We start from the raw sequence: 19,772 nt of genomic DNA, 5'->3' as shown, positions 1-19,772 counted from the left end.
AAAACCCATTTGCGCACGCAATTTTTTTTCCTACATCCGGCCCAGCATGCCTTTGGTGAAAATTACTGACAGGTCAGGCACTGAATATCACAGTGCGATGTAGAATAATTCCACCAATTAAGTCGAGGGAGAAAATCATCAGCTTAGGCATAACTATCTTTTTGGAAGAAGCCTCACTAAAGGTAAAGCAAATAATAACATCAGCATATGAAAGGATTGTCCTCTATAGCTCATAAAAATGTGCAATTTTTTAAATGATAAATAATTTAATCGTATTGCTTTATTAAACTTCCAAATTTGCTTGAAAATGCATCATTTGTCAACTCTTTTTTTAAACTTTTCTAGGGGGGACAACCCCCCCCGAACGCACCGTAGGCTGTTCGGGCTCACTAGCTCGATCGCCGCAGTGCAGTATGACTATAATTTTACGCCTCACCACTTTCAAATGTCAACAACCGTCACTGCAAAACGGATGCACAAAAGAAAACAGCAGTGGAAGGTTAAGTCCTGGACAAACAGGTAGAGCACATGCAACAGCCTCTCTCTCACAAGGAGCTGGTACAATACAGACACAAGAAGGGCCAGCACCACACACACACACACACATACACATGCACACACACACAAACGTACATACACAGAATACCGGCTGAGCATAGTCAGCAGCAGAGCAAGCTGCACATACTCTACAGGCAGACCCTGAACAACAGTATTGCAAGCTTCCCTTACATACAAAACAGGTGCTGCTAAGGTGGTATCACTGCAGGTTCTCTCAAACACAGTAGCATGTGCTTGTGATGTGTGTCTGAGGCATGGCTCCTCGCTAATGTCCATCAATGCACTCTGCTGTTAGAAGATCTTTCTACTCTCCTTTAGGCCATAATGCATCTGTTTAAGACGTGCAGTTGACCTTAATGCATCTGTTTAAGGTGCTCAGGTGATCTTACTGGTTGCATGTTGTGAAGGCCGGTGACTCAGTGAATGAGGGTATTTCATTGATCAGATTGTAAGACGCTGGGAAGATGCCGCCAATCATAACATCCCCATCCAGCCTGTATCCCGTCAGCTGATGGCTCCTCAGGGTGCATCCAGTGGCTTCAGCAAAGTGTCCAGCCGCAGGTATGAACAGAAGCAGCAGCAGAGATGAGAACTTCATGGCTGGGAAATATCTGTGGAGGAGACCTTGTCTCCAGGAAGAGGGGCTTGTCAGTCTCTGCTGGCTGGCTCTCTGCCTGCCTCAGGACCAGCTCTGGAACCCATGCTGCAAGATGTACCTGTAGGGGAAAGATGGACACTGAAGCATAGAATCATAGGTAGTGGTCCTGGTTTGCTAAAACACTAGTAAATTACCATTGGTGTTGTTTAATCCTATAAACGAGCATAGGTACAAATGGCAGGAGCTTCATAAACCATCCCAAATTAAACTTTCCAGGAAAATGCAGATTTATTCTTGTTCCTAACCCAAATACCATGGCAGGAAGTATGTGTTCCTAGTGCTACGGGATGTGTGGAATGTCTTTCTGTACACAGAGTTTTTGATTTGCAGTGCAATATATCTTCTGTAAATGTCTACACTGTTTGAACCCACATTCTGCTTTGCTTGTAACTTGAGTAGAATTAAATTGATCACTAGTAACACCTGTTAATTGCAGTGCTGGGAGACAACAGAAGCACATAATGAAATGCTGCATAAAACAGTTATGATTATTAGCATTAATGATGGAGATAAATAATAATAATAATAATTGTGATAACAGAGGTGGTAGTAGTGATGCAGGTCATGTGCATGCATAAGGCAAGTTACTTTGCAGCCTTAAACCATCAGCTTGTTGGAGTACCCAGTAAACTGAAGACAGGCCTGATAATGGCCCTTCTCCAGAGTTTGTGACCCCCACCAGCTTCACAAATGTTATTTTTACTCGAACCGTTCTTGTGACTTTCAGGGCCTCATTTACGAGGCACTGACGTTCCGTGGCGCAGGAGCCTGCTCCATTTTTACGAGGCAGCACTAAGCCACTTCTTTTGGCTTAATCAGCCACGGCCCGTATAGGGCGTGCCACCGGGCGGTGACGTGGGGCAGGGGAGGGGCAGGGTGGGGGGTTGTAAAATGCGGCATACGGACGATTTCAGGTAAGTAACGGAAAGAAAAAAAAAAGAATTTCATTGCGCGCGCTGCATCGCCAACTGCGATGCAGCGCGTGCAACAAAATTCTGGTTTTTTTTCCGTTACTTACCTGAAATCGTCCGTATGCCGCATTTTAGAACCCCCCACCCTGCTCCTCCCCTGCCCCACGTCACCGCCCAGTGGCACGCCCTATACGGCCATGGCTGGGCTTAATGCTGCCTCGTAAATATTGTCCCGTTTAATGCAGTTTTCTGCATTAAAGGGATGTGCAATGACTGTTGCTGGGGGCGCTCCCAGCATCATCCATAGCATTTTGACACTGCCCCAGATTTACGAGAAATCGTAAATCTGGAGCAGCGCCAAAAAGGGAGTCACAACGAGGAGAAATATCTTTATTTCTCATCGTTTTTAGGCCGAGCCTAGTCAAGCGCATGCGCTGTCTGCAAGACTGTTGTTTCGCTCCTCTGTGGGGCTTTGCAAAGCCCATCATTGCCATTTGTTGTGTGTTGTGCCATTCAGGAATACTGCCATTTTATTGGGTCATTCGCTGCAATTGTCCCTCCTTTGGGCGCTTCCTCGCAGACGATGTCACTAAGTGAATCTTTTTGTTGCCCATCACACTGTGTTAGTGCGTGATTCCCCTACTCCCATCTGGGCATCAGCAGCTTCAGTCAAACCACAGTGTTCAGAAAGGCACTGACGGTTTCGTTTGTTTTGTGCCTCTGCTCGGGTATACCTTTCACTCCACGGATCGTTTTTCACCACTGCTGTTATTTGTTACAGTTTTCCAACAAAAAAATCCACCACTGCTCCTATTCTTAGTTACGGACGTGCTTATCTTGCAGGTTATGTTACTAAGAAAACAAAATGTATTTCTTCTGTTGACGTTTTACGGGTCCGGCACATTACATTAGAAAGGGAAATTCACGCTTTTATATTAGCAAATAAGAAAAGCAATTGACCGTCTTTATTTTTTTGGGTCGTGGTGTGGGACTATAAAGTTTTTTAAAACTTTTTTTATATAGCGCAAACTTGACCCCAAGGTAGCTAAGGATTCACACCTGTTGAACTCATTCATTTTTTTAGGCACTGAGAAATTAAGTGGTTTGCCCCGAATCACAGGATGTTCAGCATTCCTGCTGAGACTCGACCTGCCTCTCCAGCTCCGAGGTCAACGGTTCCAGCCGTTTAGGCCAAATCCTAGGTATTGACAACACCAGGGCACTTATCTTGTGAGGTTTACGGGTTTACATTGGGGCAGATTTACAAGCCCCTTGCGCCACCCGTACGTCACTTTTTCCATGTTAAAAATGACGCAAAAGTGGCGCAAGGGGCTTGTAAATAAGCCCCACAGTATTTACAAAGGATAAGAATGTCTCCTTGCTTTTGTACTCATCCTCTGGTACACTTAATTTTTGTTTCACAAGCCACCTTTCACCTCAGGCATCGGTTTCCCCACTGCCGGTATTTGCTATGGCTTTATGTAAACAACACGCGTATTTCTGTGATTAGAAACTAGGCCGCCATCCCTCTCTCTGTTCAATATGCCACTCAGGTAACACTCCATGTGCTTTTTAAAAACACAAAGGAATAATCTGGTTTACTGGCTTAAACCTGCTCGTTTCAGTCCCTATTGTAACAACGCATATTTTTCTATAAAAGACACACACTGAATACTTCTAGCCGTTAGAGGGTCTGGACAGGTTCTTTCTCTTCCTTCTTGCCCCACTCTCTCTCAGGGGCATATCTACAAGGCGGCGATATAAAATTATCGCCGTTTTTGGCCGAAAAGCGGCGATTATTTTATTGCTATATCGGCAAGGTCACGCTATCGCGTGAAACCTTGCCTTAGCGCCTGAATTCCTAACGCCCATCTTTGCATCTCTAATGAGATGCAAAGTGGGCGTTCCTCCCCAGGATAACGGGAGAACTGTCGCTAAGCGACATTTCTACTATTATCAAGCCTCACGCAAAGCAGCATAGCGACTAGAAAAGTAGCGATAACCTCTGTTATCGCTACTTTCTTTACGCCTGCTTTGAAACTGACTTAGCCATGATATCCTATGGAAGGTGGATATCATGGCTAAGTATGTGAGGCCCTATCAGCAAGCTAACGCCAAACTTCGTTGGATTTTCGCTGGGTTTCCAGCGATAATCTCTCGTTTGGCAGTTAGCGCTAGGATTTTTATCGCTTTTGAGATAAGCGTTGCTAATAGCACACTATCTCAGCAATAAAATTCCACGCTAGCCGGCAATAATTATCCGAGCGCTATGTGCGCTTAGCGATAATTATCGTCGGTTGTTTCTGATATGCCCCTCGATCTCTATCTCTCTCTTTTTCTCTCAGTGACTTTGCTCTCTATCTTCACTCTGCCTTTCCCGTATCACTGCAAGTATTTCTCCCTACCTCTCTATCTCATCACTTTGGGGCATATTATCAAGGGCAGGGTTAAAATTATTGCCGCTTTAGCGGCAGGAAACTGCCGCTAAAGTGGTGATAATGGGCTTGATAATATGCCCTGGAGAATTCCAATAGAAGCCCAGGTTGACACCAGAACGCGGGCTTCTATGGGAATTCACAAGGGCATATTATCAAACCCATTATCGCCGCTTTAGCTGCAGTTTCCTGCCGCTAAAGCGGCGATAATTTTAACGCTGCCCTTGATAATATGCCCCTCAATCTCTTTCCTGCACATTATTTCACTCTTGCTCTCAATGCCTCACTGTTTCCCTCCTTTTTCTCTCTCGATTCTCTATGCCTCTCAGTTCTCTCTCCAAATATCTGTCTTGCGTACTCTGCTTTCTCTTTCCTTATCTTTATACTTTCTTTCCTTCTCTCCACTTTACCTTTCCAATAGCAATTATATTTCCAATTGTTATTTTGCACTCTTTATCCCATCTCGCTCTATATTTCTTTTATCTATACTCCACATCCCTCTGTTCACTTTATATTTCTGTTCACTTGTCTCTGTTGGTCTTTAGCCTGTTTCTCAGTGACCTCTATGCATTTTTTTCTGGATCCATTATCTTAAACCATACTTCTCTATGCCTGCTGCCCCTCAGCCCCAGCGCAATGCCCCTTTCTCGCTATAACCCTATATCTCCATGTCCCTATGCATCAAGGCTGTGTCTGTCTACATTCTAGGTTTGTGTTATTTGCTTCATGCATACTGACTTTTAAACTGTGGGCCAATCGTCATTAAAATTTGAAACGCAATCAATTTAATTGGTGGTGCTCCTTCAGGAAGGCTGGCGTGCAACATGCACAGAGATGCTATCGAGTTGGGGTTGTGGAAAACATTTACCCAAGCAAAAAAAAAAGCTACCACACCGGAAGCCCTTAGTTCATTATCTACGTTCCTATCTTTTGCAAAACTGAACTAAGCAACCCCCAAACAAAAGGTATAGTAGATTTAAACACATGTTCATACATTTTACATTCGTTAGGAAAAAATCTGCGCATACATCTGCATTATTATACAAAGTTGTTGGAAAAGACTTCTGTTTCTTGTAAAAAAACAGCGCAGATGCAATGGCTTTATCTTTAAAAAAAATTGACATAGGTTGCATTTGAATACTCCACATATAATCTTTAAACTCTGGATTAAATATTTTTCTTGTGCAAAACAAAAAGCTTATCTTATGCTTTTTGCACATCATGAACACACTGTATGATTTTGCGCAGCGTGGTTGGGTTACTCTATACTGTATTTAGTTTGCACTTTTGGGTTTCGTGCTGGCATTTAAACTTTTGAAAACTAATGTTTATTTACTTTCAATGCCCCAAAGTATGTGGGACAGGTTGCTGTTTTTGAGGTTTTCCAATCAGATCCTCTTTAAGGAGAAAAACATTTATTGATGAAATGAAAATATAACATGCTTATATTGTACCATTTGCACATTTTAAACATTCAGAAAAATATATTAGGAAAGCGTTATTTGCATTATGTACTCTGGATTTAGTTTAGGCTTTTGCGCATCGATGGAACATTTGTCAATGTTTTTGGCCACATAATTAGACTCTACTCCATATCACATAAATGCACTCCATATAAATCCACTCCATGCCATGAAGCACAACAAACATCCACCTCCTGCCACAAAATTCAATACTACTCCACATAATTCCACTCCATGCCAGTCATGACAGTTCAGGGTGGTAAGACGACAGAAAAAAACATTTGTTCACCTCCCATAAAGTCTATTCCCTCAACACTGCTGTACATAGACAACAAGCATTCAACTCCACATAATTCAACACAATGCCACACAATTCCGCAGCACCCAACATAATTAATTACACTCAAAATAACACTACTCAGCACCATATAATTCAACTCCACCAAATTACACGCTACTCAATACCACATAAATACACCCACCCCACATAAATCCAATCTAAGCCTCAGAATAGTCGAAATAAATACACTCCACACCATGCCACATAATTCCATTCAACATAATTTCACTCAACGTTCCATGCCACACTGTTCAATTCCACACAAATCCATTCCACACCACATAATTCAACACCAGACCACATAATTCCACTCCACAACACAATTCCACTGCACACTACATATATCCAATTCACAACTCATAATCCAACTTCATAACACAACATCCAACAGCACACCACATAATAAAACCCCACTACATTACACTCCACAAAACAAAATACTACTCCAAATGATGACACTTCATGACACACAATACTCATATACGCTCAATAACACATAGGTAAAATACATTGTCAATTACAAAGCCAATAGCTATAAGTAACAAACGCGAGACCTATTGCATTTCTAATGCTTGTTCTCTTTTCTGTGTGCTGCATTCTGCAGCACACATAGGATAAAGCTGATTGTTTTTGTGCAGGAATGTTTCCCTTCCTGCACAAAAACAATCATCCTCTCAACGCAGGCACCCTTGCACCTTGGTACAAAGGTGCTTGCGTTGGCGCACGGCCTCCCATTGTGCGCCGGCGCAGGTGAAAAGGACAGTAAAGGGCCGTATCATATAGATATGGCGCATTCCTGCCCTTTTCTGTTGCCATGGGGCTGCGTAGCAGGCTACGTGCTGTGCTGGAAGGCCTTCTGCGCTGCCCTACAGCAAAAACACATAAATGAGGCCCTCAGGGCCTCATTTATGAGGTTTTGCCGTAGGGCAGCACAGCAGGCCTTCCTGCTGCGCTTCCCTACGGCAAAAGAAAAGGGCAGGTGTGTGCCGTATCTATAAGATACGGTGTATACCTGTCCTTTTCCCCTGCGCTGGGGCACAATGGGCTGCCGTGTGCCAGCGCAGGCACTGTTGCACCATAGTACAAGGGTGCCAGCGTTGCGGGGATGGTTATTTTTGTACAGGAATGGAAACCTTTCTGTACAAAAATAATTACAAGAGGCTTTTTCCTCTTTCTGTGTGTGGAAAAACGAGGATAAATAAAGATATTTCTCCTTGTTGTGCCCCCCTTACGCCTCCCTGAGAAGCGTAAGCTTTTGGCGCTGCCTCAGATTCACGATTTCTCGTAAATCTGGGGCAGTGTCAAGAGACCATGGATGTTGCTGGGAACGCCCCCAGCAACACCCATTGCACGCCCCTTTAGCGCAGAAGACTACGTTAAAGGGACCGATATTTCTCAGGCAGCATTAAGCCAAAAAAAGTGTCTTACCGCTGCCCGATAAATATCACGCAGGCTTCTGCGCCACGGAAAGTCACAAAAAGTGACGTTCCGGAGGTGCAAGGAGTCTCATAAATGAGGCCCAGAGGGGCAGATTTACAAGCCCCTTGTGTCACTTTTGCGTCACTTTTCCCATGTTAAAAGTAATGCAAAAGTGGCGCAACGGGCTTGTAAATCTGCCCCTGAGTGTTTACTGCAGCTCGCTCGTCGGAACCTTCCGGGCATAAATGAGATGTGAACATGAGTGCGAGAAATGCATTGGAAAGTGTTTGTGGCTACTCAGGAAGTTACGAGTGTTTGGTTGCTGACCACTCTTGCAAAAGTTTCCCCTGACCCCTGCTCTGCCACTCCCGTGGACTCGCCCTCTGGTTAAACTAGGTGCATCTCTACATTTGGTAGAGTGGCCGCAACAGGGCAGTCCTCACGTGTAACTCACATGTAGTGACATCTGTTTCACATACACAAGTTGTGAACCTCTGTAAGCTGACGCCACATGTACACCTGGAAACCTCCTGAAATGTCACCTCAGGACACAGAGCAGACGAAGACTTCTAGACCGACGTCAGCGCTTACTCTTGACAAAGGATTTGGTCGCAAATCAGAAAGAAAATCAGGAATTAATTTATTTATGAGGGCGCGCACCTAGATTTCAGGGGAATTTCCAACTTTCTTGGATTTTCAAAGAATTCCAGGAGTCATCTTTGCAATCTGTGACAGTGGTAACTTCCGAGGAGGACTCACGTGATTCAAACATGCATAGGTGTGCATGTTGCAAACGAACATTTCTAAGTGTACATACAGATGTAAGACATGTTTGCATTTGCAATGAATAACTTTTTTTCTCCACAAGATAAAAACATGTTTTGACACGAAAAAAAGATATTCCCTTACAACCCCATCAATTTTGAGGATGAATAGTGTGTCAAAATATGAGAACCGCAGATGTAGTCTGAAATGACAAGTATTGTGCCCTAAATGTTGTTTCTATAAATATTGCCTTTGGTTGTAAATGTTCTAATATTAACTCCAATAGGGCGATATTTGTGCAAATATATTTTTGGCAGCCCATATGAAGGCAATGATGTTCAGGTGGCATCCCACGAGGATATCCCCTCTTCTTGCTCACACTGAGAACATATGTGTGCGGCTTTTAACAGGAGTGAAAATCTGTCAGCTTCCAGGTGCAAAACTACCTGCAAACTTTTGATTAGTTTCTGTGCAAACTCCAGCGGGGGGCACGTGCACAAATAACAATGGAAGGGGCAGGTGGTACTTGTATATTTACGACTTCTCCTTACATTCACAACCTATTCACTAGTCAGAAATCTGTTGTTCAAGGCGCATGTCATGGGAATGTTGAATAGCCGGAGAGCTTTCTGTGTAATCTTGGGAATCACAACGCTTTACCAGGTGGATTTTTCACCATTGAAAATACCATGTTTTTTAATTATTGTAAAAGTATATTTTGCACTTTATTCTTTTACTGTTTTTACCTCCACAGGGAAAATCACTTCATTGTCAAGCCAATGAATTATGTGTGCTGTAATTATGGCTCCCGCCTCACACAAAATAAGCAGGACTAAGCGCCTAGTTTAGAGTTTTTCAGGCTTTGAGTTACTCTGTCACCACTGGTCCGGATATCCTGTGTGTCTTCTTACAAGTGCTTGAAGATTTGATGCTCTTATTACAAGTGCCGGAGGATATGATGCTCTTATTACAAGTGCCGGAGGATATGATACTCTTATTACAAGTGCAGGAGGATATGGTGCTCTTATTACAAGTGCCGGAGGATATGATGCTCTTATTACAAGTGCCGGAGGATATGATGCTCTTATTACAACTGTCGGAGGATATGCTGCTCTTATTACAAATGCCGGAGGATATGATGCTCTTATTACAAGTGCCGGAGGATATGCTGCTCTTATTACAACTGTCGGAGGATATGCTGCTCTTATTACAAGTGCCGGAGGATATGATGCTCTTATTACAAGTGCCGGAGGATATGATGCACTTGTAATATGGTGGGTGGGATAACTGTGACCAAGTAACCCATCTGCCATTGGCCGTGTGCATGTTGTGTAAAAAGGGTTTTGTGAAGTAACACAAATTAGTCGTAGCCAAAAAATGTCCATGGCCACCCAATGCCACCAATGTGCACCTATTTTACTTCACTCTTCTTTCCCTCACCCACACTTACTCAAACAGACATACCAGCCCACAAGGCTGAGTTTTTTACCTGAGTAATTTGAAGTGAAAATCATTTTGTGCTCTTAGGTACCCTTCAAGCATCATGTCCAATGAGATCCAATGTAACTATCTACTTGGAACCTGTCTTTATTCACACTAGGGGTCCGGTTCATCAAGGGCTTGTGTTGCCCTTGCATCATGCAAGGTGAACCAAGGGCAGAACAATCCTTAAATCAGATGTAGCAAGCCAATCAAGGTCTTTGCCCTGGGCAGGCATTCCATGGCTGGAGCGCGGGTGCTTCCATGCATCCACTCATGGATTTTGGTGCATTTCCAGATTTACCAAGACAAGTAAACCTGGGAATGTGTCATAATGCTACGCCTTTCCAGGGGAGGCGCAACAAGGAAAAATATCTTAATACACCTTGTTGTTTCCTCTCTCTAAGTGTGCTGCTTTGTGCAGAACATGTTGAAAGAGGACAAAGCCGCTACTGATTGTTTTTGTGCAGGAAGGAGCCCTTTCCTGCACAAAACGAATCCTGCCTGCAGTACAGACACCCTTGCACCATGGCGCAAGGGTTACTGCATTGGCAGTAGGCAGCAGTTTGTGCGCCAGCGTGGGCAGAGATCAGGAATGTGCCATGTATTGCTAATTATGGCCCATTCCTGCCCTCTCCCTTTCAAGCAGTGCTGCGCCGCAAGTTGTGTTGCTGTGTTGCGTTGCATGAAATTTTCATAAATTGAGCCCTCATTACCTTGATCTCACATTCTGGGGCTCTCGTTACAAGTTTCACAGAAATACTTCCATCCAGTTTTCCGCGCTGTGAGAAATTACTGCACATCCAGGTAGTTTCCCAGTGCACATCTCACCAGCAAATACATAGCACAATTTGCATGTGTAAAAGAAGAACCGAAAGTAAGGAACACATGCTTTAATCAGGTGCTAAAACTGACGATGCAGCTACCTCACATTTCCACCTGTGAAACCCGGAAACTGGGCAACAACTTTGCCGTGAGGACTCCTTCCTGCAAATAAACAGTCATTAATGGCGTTGTGCACTTTCTCTGTGTGCTGCATGCATAAAAGTATTTCTTCTTGTTGTGCTATTCGAACGCCTGCTATTGCACGGCGTTAGTTTGTGGCGCTGCCTCAGATTTACAGATCCTTGTAAGCATCAAAGAGCACTGGGTGTTGCAGTGGAATGCCCACAGCAACACTCATTGCACGCTCCTTTACCACAAAGGGATGCATGTAATGGGGATGTATTTACAAGGCAGCGATAACCCACTCAAAGTGGCTAAACACTGCTTCCTAAATATGGAGAAGGACAGAGCGCCACCAGGACGTCGCCAAAAGTGATGTTCTAGTGGCGCTATCCCCTTGTAAATATACCCCAGAGTTTACAACACTGGTAGCAGCAGTGACACTGTCCTTCCCATACAAAGCTGATGCCGTGTGGGTAGTAGAAGTGCACACAACTTCACAATTACAGACAAGGTACAACACGGCAGCAGAACGTCAAACATCCATCTCATGCAGAACAGGTCTAGGAGCAACAGCAAAGCGCCTGATTCTCTCATAGTGACGAAAGGGCCACAGCAGTCATACAACAGAGTTAGTTTAGTTCACAGCGAACTGATGCAGCACATAAAGCAGCACTGAAAGCTTCACTAGCACACACAGAACATGCTATCTTCTAGCAGTAGGGCTCCTCAAATGCCAAACGTGAACAGCAGCAAAGCAAGCTTTTCTCATGCACATCTCAGACACATCTCAAGAAGCAGCAGTCTGTGATCCAATCACACACAGGTACCACGTGTTTTTAGGTTCGCCTGACCCAGAGCATGCGCTGGTCTGGCGAGACTTATTGAGAGGGCTCCAAAAAGTGCTACCAGGCCAGCCTGGAGCTACAGTGCATGTGCGCGGGCGCGCGCACCACGCTTTACCGCGATTACTTTCACTTTCGCGGCCGCTTTGCATAGCCAATTTGTCTCGCTTTTGGGACCTTATAAGTATTTAGTTATGAAACTGTTGCATGGCTAAACACTTATAAGGTCCCAAAGGCGAGACCTATTGGCTATGCCAATGCTTGTTTTGGATGTGTACAGAACCGTCAGCTTAAGTTTTGATCTCAGTGGCTGGAGCAGGCTGTGATTTTCTCCCTTGCTAGATGCTGCTCATGGACCGCGTTTCATGAGAATAAAGAATGCGCAACAGCCAAGAGGCAGGATATAGAACATAGTGGATATCCCAGTAATGCACAGACCCCAACATCCACGCATATCTGTGCGCCTTTCAGGACAATACGACACAGGAAAGTTTGACCTCTCACCTTTAGTCACGAATATATTACTCTGGTGGTTCCTGCGGAGACTTTCTTAGATCGCCCTGGTGTGGAAGGATATCTCTCACATAGATGCCTCAGTGTTTTACTCTCTCTTTGAGATGCCTTTAGTGGAGAGGTGGTGTCTCTTGGAGATGCATTGACTACCTAGGGTCTCTTTTTGAGACGTCAATGTGTTGGCAAGGTCTCACTCTGACATAATGTCAGTGTCCAGGGTGGTGTGGAGGGAGGTCTCTCACATAGATGCCTTCAGTATTTTACTCTCTCTTTGAGATGCCTTTAGTGGAGAGGTGGTGTCTCTTGGAGATGCATTGACTACCTAGGGTCTCTTTTTGAGACGTCAATGTGTTGGCAAGGTCTCACTCTGACATAATGTCAGTGTCCAGGGCCCTTTCATTGAGACATCTTCAGCGTCCAAGTGTGGTCTCACTGAATGATGGGTCAGCATCCAGGTCTGACTGAGACTTGTGCTATCTGTATGTGATGTCACCTCGAGAGATGTGTCAGTGCTTTAAAGGTGCCTTCCTCGTGTTGTAGTGCTCTCTCTCAGAGATGTCGTCATGGCAGCTGAAGCACCACAGACTGTGCCACAGTGGCATCTATCGCTCAGCAGCCAGTAGCCTTTTATACACATCTGAGAGATATTTCAGTCTCCTCCTGGACCAATCATGATAATTATGGCACAATTGCAGTTCACGTCTTAATCAAATCTACTTGAAGAACAGTAACTAGCAAGGGCTTTCACCACCTCCAAAGGCCCCCTTTCAGTTACCTGCATTTAATTTGTTCACCACTGTTGTGTGACATGGGCAATGCACTTGTGAGCTCGTTCTTAATCCTTCTCTGGCATTTCTCCATGGAGCTGAGAATGTACACCATCTCAAAGAAACATTTGCAGCTTATAGAATAGTGCTTGAAGGCCATAAGCACATCCATGTCAATCTTGTTAAAATCACAGTCAATTGTATGGTCAACTTAAAGACATCAAGTTGAACAATATAACAAGAGGTCTTGATGGCATCACTGCAGACTCACCCTATAGTCTTGCTACTTTTTTTTTTAATTTAAAATATTTTTATTGAAATTTTAGGTACATCAACAAAAATGTACACATCTGCATAATTATGTTTTTTTTATTAGTCGTGCATTACAAGTCATATAGGAACATAAATCTAGACAAGGTAGTATTCCATCAGTAGTCTATTCAGGCTATGCTTGCCCTTTCCCCTCTTAAATCCTCTCCTTGGCCTCTCCCCTTGCCCTCTCCACAGCACCTCCCATAATTGGATGATATGTTGGTTGGTACATATGCCCTCCTGACTGCTAGCGGCCTCCCACTTCCCCTCTCCGCATTTAAGATGTCTTGCTCCTTCCCACTCAGATGATTTCAGATCCCCCACATCAGGGGCCTATCGTGGATAAGTAAGCATATATATTCGTAAGGGGTCCCATATATCCCTCTGCCTAGAAGCAAGCGGGAGGAGTCTTGCATATATCATGAATTGTTCTTGCCATAATATGAGGTCCTGCAGCCAGTCCTTATATTTAGGAGCCCTGCCTCTGCTCCATCTGCAGGTCACCCTTCTTTTAGCCAATAAATGCCCCAACACTGTGAATTTCCTATGAGAAGCATCAATATCCTCAGGGTACCCCAGTAGTTCTATGATAGGCAAGGCTGGTAGCGAGCCCTTATCATCCCAGCAACTGCTTCCAAAACCAGTCGCCAGTTTATCGCAATGGGCTCCCATTCCCGGGCTAAATCTGCCCTCTCTTAGCTGCATCCGTCTCATTTATCATCTTGCTGAATTTGAAATCTGTGCATCTTAGCCTGTGTGTAGTACAAGCGGTGAAGGAATTTTTAATGTATTATCCGCAAGTGGCTATTGACAGAGATATTCCCAATCTGTTTGCAGCAATACTCCCACTGCTTGTCTGATGGGGCTGTGCCCACATCTTCTTCCCAGCATTCTTGGGAGCCAGAAGGGGCATCTATCAGGGATGCTGCCTATGGTGGTATAGAAGGGAAACAGCATGTGTCGGCGAGGTGCACTGCAGTATAGCATGCAGAGGACCCAAAGTGGTGGGTTCTTGAATACATTTGGGTGTAATTGCTTTGCCGCTTTGCCGGGGTCTCACCTAAAGAAAGAGCTCCATAGGCGTAGGTCTGCCCCAGAGAAAGAATTGGTCCCTGTTATTAAAAATCCTGTTAGTGTACAGGTTTCCTCTGATGTTCATATGAACTTCATGGAGGATTCTTCGACAGCTCAGCTCTTGTGCCACCTCGAGATCTGGGTAGCGTGGTAGCTGTAACAGAGGTGAGTATGGCATTGGTACGGCCAGCCTGCTGGCAAAACTCCACCATGCCACAGTGCAGTCCACTGTGGTGGGGCCTGTGTCTCTGCACTTTGTTTATTTTGCAAAGAATCCGGATAATCAAATGGGATCCATAAATCCTTGTTCAATGGCCAAATGCGGCATCAAAAGGGGAGGATGAAATCAATACGCCGCAAACTGTGTCTGAGCACACACAATAAAAAGATTCATGTAAGGGGCTTCAAAACCTCCTTGCAAAAAAGGTTGCGTTAATGTGTCCCATTAGGGTCTGGGTTGCCTCCCGCCCACGCCAGTCTGATCATCTGCGATTGCAGTGTTTTAAAAAAATGTTGGCCTGTATTATATGGTATGTTAAGGAAGAGATACAACAGTTTTGGCAGGAACACCATTTTGATCTGTGAGACTCGCCCTATCATTGATAAAGGTAGGGCAATCCAGTGCATTATCATATCTGTCAGGGATGTCAAAGTACTTCCATAATTAGCCCGCATAAAGTCTGCTCTGTCTCTTTTGATTGTTATACCCAAATATTTCACCTCTGACTGGCACCAAACTATTGGGTATTCTAAAGCAGAGGGTGGAGTGACTCTGTGAGAGGGAAGATCTGAGTCTTCTCCCAGTTGATGTTAATTCCCAAGACCCCCCCAAAAGCTGTGAACTTGTGTAATAAGGCTAATTTGCAGATTTCAAACATGAAATGTGTTCTGTCACCCACATAGAGGGATACCAATATCCACCTGGTGTGATAGCGGATCGCATAATCTCGATGTTGCTGGTGCAGTTTAGCAGTGAGCGGCTCCATGGCCAGTGCAAACAGCAGGGGGGAGAGCAGGCAGCCCTGCCTCATGCCCCACGAAATTGGAAAGGGGCCAGAGCTCACTCTGTTAATCAGTGCTTTTGCCTGCGGCTGATGATACAGCAGTGTTATCCAGGAGAGGAAGCCAGTGAGTACACCCATTCGACCCAGCACACCTGCTAGGTAGTCACATTCCACAGAATCACGCTTTGTTAGAGTCTAAAAAGACTGCCACAACTTCTATCTCTGGTACCACATCCTGCAGTAGCGAGAAGAGATTACGTTAATTGTGCAAACCCGCCTGGTCGTCCAACAAAAGGGAATTCAACCAGTTGGCCAATACTTTAGCCAAGATTTTAACATTGGAGTTTCTCAGGGATAGTGGTCTATACGACTCACATTTATCACCTGGCTTTCCCGACTTTAACAATGAAACAATTGTTGCCTCTCTCATGGACGTGGGAAGGATGCCCTCCTTCCTGGCTTCGTCATATACCTGTTTTAGTATGGGAGTCATGTAGTCGATGTATGTTTTATAAAAGTCGTCTGGGAGGCTGTCCGAGCCAGGACCCTTGCCAGAATGCAATCTACATCACTGCCACCCTGATCCTATCTTCCTCGATCTCAGCAGACAGGAGCTCCCTTTGCGCCTCTCCCAGCCATCCTAATGCCACCTTCTCCAAATACGTCGATAGTGAGATTGGCTGAATCCCTCTTGTGATGTAAAGGGCAGAGTAAAATGCAGTGAAGGTAAGTACAATATTGGCCATGTCCTTGTGTGTGTACTGTCTTTTGTATCCTGTATCTCAATTCCAAAGTTAGAGAACCTAGGGTGAAGGATTTGATCAGCTAATGCTTTCCCCGACCGTCACCCTTCTCCATATTTACTGACCCGGAAGTGTTTGCACTGAAACAGGCATTTCCTCTCTGCAGTTTCACTGTACTCAGTCAGTTTGTCCCTGGGGACGATCTGTGTCTCTCCGGTGGGGGAGACCGAAATCTCCCTTTCCAGGCTCCTGAAGTCCGTCTGTAGGTGATTGATGATGTTGCTTATGTCCCGCAGCAAGCCTCCTCCTTTTGCAATACATATACCTCGTATGGTGACCTTGAATGCTTCCCATACTGTTGTTAGGTGGGGGACCAAACCGATATTACGTTAAAAAAGTCCTGTATCTCTTTCGCCACCTCTGCTCTAAACGTGGCATCCAGTAATGTTGTTGGTTTAAGCTGCCAAACAGCGCATGGCGTACAATTAGTTAAGGGGAACAAGCATTAGCCTAACCGGAGAGTGATCTGAATAAATGCGAGCCAGATGCAGAGCTTGTGCCACCCATGTTCCCATCCCTTTGGAGATGATCCAGTAGTCAAGTCTGGACCATGTAGAGAGCACCGAGGATTAGTGGGCACTCTCCTCTAGCTGGGGTTGAAGATGCCTCCACGGATCTAGGAGATAATGGTCTGTAAATATGTGTTGCATCTGTCTCTGCATGGCTGTGTAATGATGGGGCTGGGGGTGCGATCTGACCCGGTGAGGCTCCAGTGTCGCATTGATGTCCCCCCCATGTGACATAAGTGGACCCTGTTAAATGGTAGCGGCAGTTTCAGTCGATATCTTTTCAAGTATTTGCCCGGCGGTAATCGCCTCTCATACCACTCGATAATTTACCAATAAAAGAGGCAGGCGCCGGAGACTGGAAGGCAGGAAACAAAGTTTTATTCCGTCGGAGCAGAACACATCAGATCAGACAGCAAGGTATCGTTACGAGGTGCTCTAACTGCATCTCTGAGACCTGGTCTCTTATACACTGGTTTATTGCTTTATTACACATAGTACATTCTTGAGATTCCCTTGATGTATGGGGGAATATCCCCTGAGGCCCCGGTTCAGATCCGATCCCACACATAGATACAGTAGAAGTTCCCACCCCACCCACAGTAGGAGATGGCTATTGCGCAGCAGGGTATTCCGCCAATTCCTGGGGGGTGTGTGTGACCGGTCGGGTCTCAGGGAGTAGGGGCTTTGATCTACTGTAATCCCTTTGATGTGGGGTGTTTCCCTTACAGTAGGGGCAATAAACTGCATCCGCAGGGCTAGGTGATGGCCTGGGACCAGTTCAGACAATGGGGCGCAGAGGAAGGGGGTTATCAAAGGAGAGGCATGACCATGTATGGGATGTCGGTCGGAAGTGGTTCCGTAGCAGGGTCGCGCAGAAGGAGAGGGTTTATGGCCTGTATGAGAGAGCGGGGGTGGCCAGCGCGCGGGGGATGCTCGCAGCGCCAAGGGGAACGCGCTGGCGATTGACAATGAGCGGGGAGAGAGTGGGGTGCCTAAAATGGCGGCCGTGCATTCGCTGTGCGTGGCGCTGGGGAGAGGCAAGATGGCGCAGATAATGTTCAGTTTGCAAGCTAAATTTCCACAGTCCTCCCTTTTAACATATCTCGCCAGCTTGTCTAGTTCGGATTTATCTCCATAATACTACGGACTTCCACCTCATAAAGGGCTTTCATCCGTTCTGTTTCAAAGTTCAAAGTCTTAGGGCAGATGCAGTTCATAAAAAGCGAACATAAAGGTGGCAGACACTGAATCCCCAAACAACATCCACATAGTACCACAATCGGTATTAGGATAAATGAAAACAGCCTCCATCCCCAACTTTTAATAGCGTCCCAAAACCAACTCCCCAGCGACCATTCTTCTTGCTCTTGATGGACCTCTGTGGACAGTCTGTGGAGGTGTTCAATTGCTTTGTAGACTGAGGGTGAGTTATCTGGTACGTAGGTACAACAGCTGGACCCAATGATGCGGCATGCTCCTCCACGATCTGCCAGAACCACGTCTAGAACGAGGCGGTTCTGAAGGGCCACTAAGCGGACGGCCTGGAGCTCGGCGGTGTTGTTGGCGAGGGCGCCAGCCGTAATGTTCATTGCCGTTTCGACTGCCTGGGTTAAGTGGCGGATGGCACGGCTGTTTGCCATTGGACCCCAGAGTGGAACAAGGCCTTTTACTGCGTCCATGAACTGCGCTCCGGTGGAGTCGGCTTGTACAATGTCTTTGGCACGTTTCTGTCGGTGATGGTTTGCTGGAGCCACATATGTCGGGGGAAGGACAAAGGCGATGTAGCAGGTGCCTCCCCAACCTTTCGGGAGCCAGGTGTAGGCCTTAGTACCACAGACGAAGTACATATTCGGGGAGGCAACAAAGGAGGGTGGGTCAACTGAGTCCAATGTTCGGGTGATGAGGCAGGAGCTGTGGCCCACCAGCTGTGCCCCCAGGCCTTCGAGGCATACAGATCCAGTGATGTTGATGACGGACAGGGCCACTGTTAGGGTGGCGGCCGTCCGTTTTCGGAGGTAAGAGAAGGTGGGTCTGGCTGGATTGTTGAACACTTGCATTTCAACTCGTTCTTTGGCAGGGATGTCCATGTGAAAGGAAGTGTTCGATCTCAGAGGGCAGAAGAGGGCGGAAGTTCTACCAGTTTTGTTCAGCCAGAACCCATGGTAGAAGTGTGACATGGTTCTGCCGGAAGTGGCATTGTCCTTGTAGCTCTCCTGCAGGAGGATCAGCCAGGCGAGGCAGGAACCATGGACAGAAAAAGGTGAAGGGATGAAAGGGATTGAGTGCCCAGTTGCATGTGGTAGCAATCCACAGATCCAGCAGTTAGTGGCGTTGGTGGCAAGATTGTGTTGGTGGAGCAACTGCACAAAAGAGTTATTCCAGAACTCCTTACGCCTTTCTCGGAGTTGGGGTGAATGTGAGATCAGATGGTGTTCTTTCGTGGTGGTAGGTTGAACGGTGGTCAGCAATGTCTTATGAGCGGGTGTGTTCTCCTCCATGATCCAGAAGGTGACCATGAGGAGAAGGCAAAAGAGAAGGGTAATGAAAAGTGTAATAGTCTTTAAGCTGTGCATTCGGTCAGTCTTTGGGTTTCTGTAGTGGATCTTCGGACGTCCGGTTGCTTCCATCATCTTCATGTTGGGCGCTTCCATCACCTTCAAGAGACTCGGTAGCGGGCAGAACCACAGACTTTGTTTAGTTTCTCTCCTGGTGGCCTTTGAGGTGACTAGGCTACCGCTCTGAGATTTCCACTTAGCCTGTGGTCTGCTTAGCCGAAGTTCTCTCCTTTCGTCGCAAGTTATACCCTTCTTTGGATGGCACAGTGGGATCGGGATGTTCAATCAATTCAAGTGTCTCTGTATCCGGGCAGCGGCTCAGGGATGGTCGGTCTTTGTCCAGAAGTTCCTCTTGGGCGGTGACGTTGTCCGTGGTTGTCAGGGTCGGTGATACCTTCTTGCAGTGGTGTGCATGCA

General features: G+C 45.8%; 1 protein-coding gene across 1 annotated transcript in view; it reads right to left on the bottom strand.

Moving 5' to 3' along the window:
• LOC146782659 (extracellular calcium-sensing receptor-like) overlaps positions 1-19,772 on the bottom strand; it is an 87,124-nt gene that overhangs the window by 59,772 nt on the left and 7,580 nt on the right. The window contains exon 2 of the mRNA XM_085637161.1: positions 13,107-13,276. Coding sequence (XP_085493287.1) covers positions 13,107-13,276 — 170 coding nt within the window. The remainder of the gene's footprint in view (positions 1-13,106; positions 13,277-19,772) is intronic.

Source organism: Triturus cristatus, chromosome 12 (assembly GCF_964204655.1).
Source record: "Triturus cristatus chromosome 12, aTriCri1.1, whole genome shotgun sequence".
NCBI lineage: Eukaryota > Metazoa > Chordata > Amphibia > Caudata > Salamandridae > Triturus > Triturus cristatus.
The sequence above is the reverse complement of the archived record's forward strand: the minus strand, read 5'-3'. Positions and strand labels throughout refer to the sequence as shown.